This window comes from Agelaius tricolor, unplaced genomic scaffold, assembly GCF_023055355.1.
Source record: "Agelaius tricolor isolate 1412-34295 unplaced genomic scaffold, bAgeTri1.0.p SCAF_71, whole genome shotgun sequence".
NCBI classification, from domain to species: domain Eukaryota; kingdom Metazoa; phylum Chordata; class Aves; order Passeriformes; family Icteridae; genus Agelaius; species Agelaius tricolor.
Window position 1 is genome coordinate 254,769 of NW_027269331.1, and position 9,168 is coordinate 263,936.

The 9,168-nt window shown below is 46.3% G+C and overlaps 2 protein-coding genes across 3 annotated transcripts in view; one reads left to right on the top strand and one right to left on the bottom strand.

The window, feature by feature from the left end:
• LOC139585286 (uncharacterized) overlaps positions 1-9,168 on the top strand; it is a 445,268-nt gene that overhangs the window by 44,668 nt on the left and 391,432 nt on the right. The gene's annotated exons all lie outside the window — the stretch shown is intronic.
• C2CD3 (C2 domain containing 3 centriole elongation regulator) overlaps positions 1-9,168 on the bottom strand; it is a 36,914-nt gene that overhangs the window by 27,458 nt on the left and 288 nt on the right. The window contains exons 2-11 of the mRNA XM_071417907.1: positions 8,821-9,078; positions 8,200-8,357; positions 7,419-7,603; positions 6,485-6,702; positions 5,828-5,960; positions 5,000-5,131; positions 3,469-3,607; positions 2,916-3,073; positions 2,041-2,247; positions 1,448-1,560 (exon numbers count right to left, since the gene is read on the bottom strand). Coding sequence (XP_071274008.1) covers positions 1,448-1,560; positions 2,041-2,247; positions 2,916-3,073; positions 3,469-3,607; positions 5,000-5,131; positions 5,828-5,960; positions 6,485-6,702; positions 7,419-7,603; positions 8,200-8,357; positions 8,821-9,078 — 1,701 coding nt within the window. The remainder of the gene's footprint in view (positions 1-1,447; positions 1,561-2,040; positions 2,248-2,915; positions 3,074-3,468; positions 3,608-4,999; positions 5,132-5,827; positions 5,961-6,484; positions 6,703-7,418; positions 7,604-8,199; positions 8,358-8,820; positions 9,079-9,168) is intronic.

A 9,168-nucleotide genomic window follows, 5' to 3' on the forward strand; every position in this document is an offset into this window, starting at 1 on the left:
CACAATCATTTAATTCTGCACTGTTCATTAACACCAATAAAGTAAACTGGCTTTCATTTTTGAAGGCCAGCAAACAGCAGGAGGCCAGCAGGACAAAATGAAGATTATGAATTCATAAATAATTAATAAAATTAATTAATAAATTATTAAATACATGAATACAAACCAACATTGTAACAGCATTTAAAGACTTCGGGTGACACCAAGTCTCTGTATGCATTAAGAGCTGCCCCTCCTCAGTGGGAGAACCCTGCCTCATCTTAACTAGCAGAGTTCAAGAGGGCTCTTGAGGGAGCCAAAGCTGAGCTGCAAGACAAATCACAGCCTCAGGAGAACAGGAGGGTGTGCAAGCAGAGACAGAACCAATTCACATTCAGTGTGGAAAGGAGTACAAGTGCAGTAACAGTGTTCACAAAGGACAAGGAAGTATTCTTGTGATGACAAAAATGCAGGTTACACCTAAGGAAATGTCCAACTGGAGGCCCAGCTCTTCCCCACCTTGTCTGGGGTGGCTGTGGAACCTTCCCCATCAGGCATATTTAATAAAGGACATAAACAACTCTCAGGAAGGATAATGCTGCAGTGGGTTTACTTGAAGTCTTCTTCAAATCATTTTCTGTTTCACAATCTATTTTTCTAGGTCCCAAAGAGCTGGACTGCACACAAGGCAAAGGCCAGGAGGATGGATGAGTTTTGGATTCCAAAGGTTGCATTACAAAAGTTCAGAAGAACCAGATGTTTCCTCTGGCCACAAATGGGGAATATACAAGAGAACTCAAAGCTGCTCAAGTGCCACTCAGACAGATGCAAAGCCAATGAATGGCCACATGGGAGAGGCATTTGAAAGCCACCCTGGCACTCCAGTTTCTGGGAAGACTGGGCAGGGAGCACCTTGCTCATCCAGCATTCTCTGCTCAGTGGCACAGAAACAGAAATTGTTCTCAGGGACACAAACGCTGGTGGTGACTCTCAGTACAAGGATAAATGTCTGCTGATTTGAGCACAGGACTGGGGATGCCCTGCATCCAGCAGATTATGTGAGCTATTGGAGACAGTACGTGACACACTTTCACACCTGGGGAATTATTTATTTGGGCTGTAAGTATCTCTGATTTTTCTAAAAGTACTTGATCATCCTCCCACTATTGCAGGAAGTTTTTATTGCTTTATGTTCAAAAGAAGGAATGGCCTTTCTAACTTGCTCTTTCCCTAGGAAAAGAAATTTGAAAATCCCACTATGAATAATTCTTGGAAGAAAAAAAATAAAATTAAAAACTCACTTGGCTTCCTTCTCCCTGAGAGGATCATTCCCCCACCTGCAGCACAGCAACTAACCATACTGTGATTTTCAGGCAGCAAAGGAAATACGTGGAAAACGCTACTAAATAATTTCCAAAGAGATGGAGTCAACAAAACTAAATCTAAGGGGGGAAAATGATGCTCTTACCATCATGTGTGATTTTACTTGAGGCCACTCGAATTGCTTCTGTTGCTATGGAGACCTGTCCTTTTCCATCCTTGGAGACCCTCACGGGAAAGTGGTACTCCACAAAGAAGGTGCTGTGAATAAAGAAGTGGCAGGGTGACCACAATCCACTGAGAATCTGACCTGAGCCCATGAAACTCAGCACAGCAGGCAAGTTCCAGATTCACAGCTGGCTGTAACCCTTCTTTTTAGGGTAACTGAAACACCTGCTCTGTGAATTCCTTCCATGGATATCTGTGTGCCAGATCCTGCTCCAATCAGCCCCCTTTTGTTTCCAGTGTACTGAACATCTGCAGCTCCCCAAAACCCTGGCAAAGGCACAGCCTGAAGCGAGCCCACATCAGGATAGATCAGTCACACCTCTAACTTTCCCAAGTTATTGTATCCCAACCAATTCCCAAGCTGGAGATTTGCTGGGATACGATTTCCTCAGAGGAGCAGAAGCCTCAGAAGCCTGGAGACCTTGGGGAAGCTGCACACTACTCAGGAGAGCTCAGGGAGATCTGCCCTGAAGGCAAACAGCAAACAAAGCAGGAAGAAACAACCCCCCTTACCACTTGTGGACAGATGTGGGCCGTGGAGGCTTCCCCAGCAAACCTTTCCTCCTGGGGGAGGCCTGCAGGCTCTCAGGAGGGATTTTCAGGCTCTCTATGGTGACTCTGGCCAGGTGTATTCGCTGCAGCAATGCCAACCTGTCTGCACCCAAGGCTGTGAGAGGAGCCATTTCTCTGGGCTCTTCTGGAGCAGCAGGGGGAGAGCAGCTGGAGACACAGAAATGAGGGTCAGGACTGCAGAAACGTCCCTGACGTGACCAGAATGAAGGGGGAATTGTAGCTTGGCAGGATGCTACTTAAAAAGCTTCCCAAGGTTCACTAAAACATACATTTAAAAAATATTTTTACAACAAATTTGGTGGTCTCTGTAATTCTCTGTAACAAAAATCTTACAATATCTGGCGTCCATAACTGAAAAAAAAAAAACCAACCCAGAAAGTGCATGTTCCACATTGCTGATCTGAAAAAAATCTTATTCTAACTCTTCAAAAATAAAAGCTTCATTTAATGCCATGTACAAAAGCAGGGAGATGATACAGTTATAGACAAGGACAAGTCTGCTGCAGAGGAACAGCAACAGGATTTTTGTCGTAGTTTTAAATCTCGTTTGTGTCCTTTGCAAGACTTGATTTTGTGTTTGTTTCCTCTGGGGATAAGAATTTTACCTGATGTAAAAACAGTAGTGTTAGTCAGAAAAATAATCAGAAATAATTGTTTGGAGCAAAAATGGAAAAAAATACAGTAACAAAACCTTTACATTAAGTGTATTGTACAAGATAAGGTTGATAACTGAACACTTTTACTGGTTCCATATGAAAAAAAAAAAAGGGAATGCAGTTTAGATGAGGGAAAACAAAAGTCACTGATGTAACTACCTAGGTTTAGTTTCTGTCACATTCTGATCAAAGGCATGAAAATCCTTCTGTGGATCCACTGGAGCTGCTTTTTTGAGAGTTTCTGCCTTGGATGGTTTTTTTGGGGATTCAACATCATCATCATCACTGAGGAAATCGCTCAAACTGGAATCAGATTTCTAAAGCAGAAATAATGCACACAAATAAGAAGTTAATTGTCATTGTACAGAGAGTCCCATAACGGTCACAACACATAAATGGAAAGCAACCTGTGCATTGCATCAACTGAAACAATTAAAATGGTATCAAAATTTCAGGGATTTAAAAAAAAAGTCTCCCTGGACAGCTTCAATGGCAGCAATTTCCAAACTCAACGCTTGACTTTGTAGTCATAACAATATTCTTTTAATAATAATAATTTCAAGCAATGCACACACAGGTACTCACAAGCATTTGTATGATACTTAAAGCTTATCCAGCTGTAAAATACTGAAATCTGTACTTTTTCTGCTCATGCCAACCTCCTGCCCTGTACATTAGGGAAGGCCCGTTTTCCTTACAGATGTGCACCTACAGGAGCTGTGTAGAACAGCCTCTCCAGCAGGCTCTGGTCGTAGTGGGGATCCCCCAGCTCGCTGTCGTGCGCCTCGCTGCCAAGGGACAGGGAATCCCACAGGGCTCGGTCCCAAAGCTGCTCCGGGGAGAGATCAGCGCTGTGGGTAAAGAGAGAGAAACACTCCTGGGTGCCAGCCTTGCGCAGGCAGGCCCCAAGGGACGTGGACAACGTTCCAGCCTGGAGCTGGGCCATGCTGGCTCCAGCCAGGGGCAGCCTTTTCCTCTGTCCCCAGAGGAAAGCAGTGGGTGGGAAGTGAGGGAAGCCTGGGCAAGAGCAGATCTCTGCAGATCCCTCAGTGAGGGACAGCCTGGGCGAGAGCAGATCCCTGCAGATCCCTCAGTGAGGGACAGCCTGGGCGAGAGCAGATCCCTGCAGATCCCTCAGTGAGGGACAGCCTGGGCGAGAGCAGATCTCTGCAGGTCCCTCAGTGAGGGACAGCCTGGGTGGGAGCAGATCTCTGCAGATCCCTCAGTGAGGGACAGCCTGGGTGGGAGCAGATCTCTGCAGGTCCCTCAGTGAGGGACAGCCTGGGTGGGAGCAGATCTCTGCAGATCACTCGGCCCAACCCCTCCTCACAGGGAATGAAATGCAAATAGAAAGGTGTCCAGCTGGATTCTGGGTGTCTTGGAAGCTGCAGATTGCACAACCTCTTTGGGCAACCGACTCCAGACGTTGATGATTTTCATTGTGAAACATACCTATGAATATCAACCTCTAATTTTTACTCTTCACTACTTTGTAACTTCTCGAATGCTTTAAGATACCAGTGATACCTAAGGACAGTTTACTTTGATTAAAAAAAACCCCTCCAAGGTATACCTGAGTAGGTGCAAATGCAAATATCTTTAGACACAAGCTGGGGTTAGTTTGGCTTAAGGATTTTCTTAAGAATTTTCTTAATTTTTTTTATTAAAATAATTCTATGATCTGCAACACTACAGTGTTATCCACTGATAAAACACAGGGAAAAAATAAGTGCAGGGCACAAGAAACATGAGCCATAAATTCTGAACCATGTCTGACCCAGAAGCTGTGTCTTCAGGGCGCAGATGTCGACACCATGGAAGCATCATTTATGCTCTGCTACACAAAATGAGAGGAAAAGGTCCATTTAATAGCTACAGTTTCTTATTAGTTTTAATTTACAGAGTGTTTCCTCTCCCAAGAAACAAGGTATTTGCTTTATGTGCTTACTTTACGTAACATTTTAGGCCACAACACTTACAACTATTCAGTAACTTAATTTTATGAACGATTGTGGTTAACCTTTCTGACATCACTTCCACACACCAAGTGGCTTGCAGCTGTCCAGGTTGTCATGCATTAAAGCTGGGCTATAAAACACCTCCATCACTTGCACACAGGTCACTGGTTACATTCCCAAAAATGGGAATGTAACCCATTTTGTGGGTTACAAGGATCAAGAGACACTTTTAAAAATGGTCAGATGAGGACAATTTTGCAGAAGTCTCCAGCGCATCACACTCACCTGCCCAAGAGTAACTGGATTGCTCTTTCTTCAAGAGAGTTTAGGTCAAACTGCTGACCTGAAACTTCAGAGCCAAGGTGATGGGGATCCCCAGGAGTGGGCACAAAGCTGGACTTCAGGCCTCTTGGGCTCCTGGGTAACAGCAGTGGAAGCACAGACAGCAGAAAAAGGAAAAACATAAACACATTAAGGCATGCTCAAGATGAATCCATTAATCGGTCCACCCATTTTTTTCTGTGAAGTCCAAAATAATCTACTTTAACACAAATGCAAATAGTTTGTGCAGAAAGAAATGAAATTGAGCTTGCAAGAGCATCACTGACTGTCAAAGACAATGGCATTGCCTTCTAGTTATCACAGAACAACAGGCAATATTCATATTTTTCCAGAGGAAAACCAAGAAATCTAAATTTCTTTTCTCCTAGGAAAAAACCATGCATTTAGGTCATCAATTACTTACACTTTTCTGAAAAAGTTTTTTGTGATGCAGTGCCATTTCACTGGCACTGTCTTGCACTACTCTTATTCCCTACCAAAATGTAATATTTCCTTGACAAATAACTTAGAACTAAATACAAATATTCTAAGAAATGAAATTAAAATCAAATACTTATATCAAGGCTCACTACATGAAGATTAAAACGAATTCACAAAATTTAGGCATTTATTCACAGGTAGAAATTAACTTCCCATTTGAATGATGTGCTGCTTTCACCCTAAATGAATCCTCAAACACATCCTATGAATCTCAGTATCTACAGTTTTTGGATAAAGCCTCACAATTTATGGCTTGGAGCTTGAATGTCACCTCCCCCAGTCCAAACTCACTTTGTTGGTGCTTGGAAATCGTCTCTCTCTATAAAATGAGAGATTTTATTCAGTTCAATCTCCATGTCTGGGCTGGACTTCATTGCAGAAACAACCATGGCATCACGGAGTTTACTGCCCTGATCCAAGAGAGCTGGGAAACAGGCAGAGGGATTAATTGCAGTATTCAAATGCATTCTAAAAGCCATGTGGAGACACAATCAGTGTGTCAGCTACAGTCAAGAAACTTGTTTTCTGCTGTTGGAAAGAGATCTTGACGCACTGGGGGTTAAACATGTTTGATACACCAGCAAACAGCTGAGCTGGGAGTGAGCAGGGTGCTCCTCCATCAGTCTCCCACCCCGCTGCACAAGGAATTGTCTGCACACACAGGCTCAGGTACTGAAGGGCCTTATTAGGATAATTCAGGGAAGAGCAGATTGCCACTTCAGGATGTCTAACTTCTGTTCTTTTCTGTAAATATGGACCTCCAAAGACAGCACACATGGAAACGTGCCCTACTCCAGTGCTGGGAAAGCCTTTCTGGATTGATGCAGCAAGAGGGAGCCAAGTCTCTCTTTCCCTTCAGAAAACCTGACAGATATTCAGAAACGCAGACAGGCAGAGGCAAGAGCATCTGCAGTGAAAGGAGGAAGATGAGGCAGGGTGCACACAGACCTGAGAGCAGGTCTTCTGTAGCTGGGCTGTGCACGGAGAGCATCCGTGCGCTGCCCCTGGGAAGCGCTTTGGGATCGCTGCTGGCGGGGAACGACGGGGGCTGATCCTCAGGGCTCGCTTTCACACCTTCCTCTGGCAAAATCACGTGGGGATGAGGGGCAGGAAAGGTGCCCTTCATGTTTTCAGAGCTCTCTTGGTACAGCAAAGGGTCCTTTCCTCTAGGGAAAAATGAAACTGTATTTCAGTGACAGCTCCAGAGGGTGGGTAAAGGGATTCAGAACTCTGGAAATTCTCCAAAAGGAAACGGGACATGTTATTTTAATGATTCCTCACCTGCCACTGAGACCACCAGAGAGACCCACCCAAGCTGCAAGTAGAAGGTTTTTTTTAAAAAAAAAGCTTTTTAAAGGGTCTTTTTTACAAGAGCATGTTGTGACAGGACAAGAGGGAACAGATCCCCACTCACTGTAGGTTTAGATCAGATATCAGGAGAAAGTTCCTAGCTGGAGCACAGTGAGACTCTGGCACTGGTTACCCAGAGAAGCTGTGGCTGCCTCATCCATGTCCAAGGCCAGGCTGGATGTGGCTTGGAGCAATCTGGGATAGTGGAAGGTGTTCTGGCAACAGGGCTGAAATGAGATGAGCCTTAAGATCCCTTCCAGCCCAAATGATTTGGTTATTCGGTGATTTGAGGCACCTCTTGTGTGGTCTTGCATGACTTGAACTAAGTCAACCTAAGAAGCAAGTTTCTACCAGACAAGAAATTGTCCCTGTCCCCTTGGAAACCCTCATCATCTTGGATTCCATACAAAATGTGTGTTTGAAAAGATCAAGCATCCCATAACTCACAAGTGTACTGCCACCACCTAAAAATTCTGCGTGCACTGCAAAATAAACCACAGTTTTGTCATGAGGAAAACAGAAAAAAGGGTACCTAGGAGATGTGGCTTTGCTGTTGTCAACAGAGTCCTGTTCAACAGGCCCCTGGGCTGGAGCAGGAGGCTGGCACGTGCTGCTTTCCTGGGCAGCAGCAGCATCAGCACCTGAACGTCCCTGTGTGGCTGGCACGCAGCTGCTGGTGTCATACAGCTCTGGCAGAGGCTCTAGAACCAGCGACACCTGGGACACAAGATGGGGAAATATTACTAAATATTACCTTGTTCTTTTCCTATCTAAGTGCAGTAAACACTGTAATCAAATCCACCTGCTGTGCAATGAATGGAAAACTGCTGCTTCTCTACATAAAGTAATATTTACATTACACAGCTATGTCACATATTTACAACTACTTGTTTCTTGTCCCACGTTTCCAAATCCAGTCAACTGCCTTTCATAATCAGTTTTTCAGAGCCAATTCTGGCTGCAAGACACAACTTTCTTAATTCCAGATATCAAAATCTTCTACTATTCCAGCCCAGTGAAGTGTAAGGACCCAATATCCATTTTAAATCCACTGCTAATACCCACTCTCAGTGTAGAGATGACCACATGTATCTTGTTAAGGTCAACTACCCCACATCCCTCTAAGCAAAATGAAGCTGACACCACCATTATTTGGGTTTTTTTTTCATTTGTTACCTTAGCTCAGAAATGCCTTGGACAGAGAGTGTGCCATGTACAGCTTGACCCTGCACCTGATTATGCCAGTGTCACAGCACATAATTTATAGTAATATTATATTATCATGCAATAATGAGCAAAGGCATCAAGAGTACCTGCAGCTCCCCGAGTTTCTCCGATGTTGGTGACACCACAGCAAAGGAGCCTTTGATGGGATGGCTGGGAGACAGCTGGGACAGCTTCGTGATCTGTGCCCGGCCAAGGGGCAGGTGCTCTCGCTTGGTTAGAACCTCCAGGACAAGAACTCCCATATCTGCAAAAATCAGGAACACCTTCAGGTCACTCTCACCGTCACAAGTGACATTTTTTGGCTAAAATTACAGAAATGCCAGAGGTCAACATTATGTCCTATTACGGTAACGGGGGGGCAGCAGGTAAAGAAGGGTCCATACAGACATTGTAACTGGCAGTAGATGATGGAGAATAAGTATTTGGAATTTGGAACAAGGATTCCCAGGATGAATAAGTATTTGGAATAAGGATTCCCAGGATGAATAAGTTTTTGGAATAAGGATTCGCAGGAAAGGAACGCTTAGGGCAGGACATGGGGGAATGAATGGCTTACCAGTGCTGGTGGGTATCCCCAGGCCAGGCCGTTCCGCCCTGCCCGGGAACAAACGGCTCCGGACGCCGCACCTGCCTGCCCTGGCGCACCAAGAGCCCGCGTCCCCCCGTGCCAGCCCGCTCCCAGCGCGGTGTCCCGGCGGTGTCCGTACCTGCCAGGTAGGCGGCGAGCTGCCGGGGCCCGCAGCGCACGGCGAAGCGGGCGCAGGTTCGGCCCGCGGGCTGCCCGGCCCTGCCGGCGGGCTGCAGCACGGTGCCGCCGGAGCTCTCGCCCCACCACCGCAGCCGCACCACGGCGGCGGGCTGCGGGCCGGCCCACAGCACGCGGGGCACGGAGCAGCGCAGCCAGCAGCGCGCCGGGCCCCGCACCAGCGGCGGCAGGCTGGCGGCGGCGGCGGGGTCACCGGGACCTGCGGGGACAGGCGGCGTCAGCGGCCCGTACATCACCCCGGGCGCCGCGCCGCTCCCCGCCCCACCGCTGCACGCCTCTATCCCCGCCG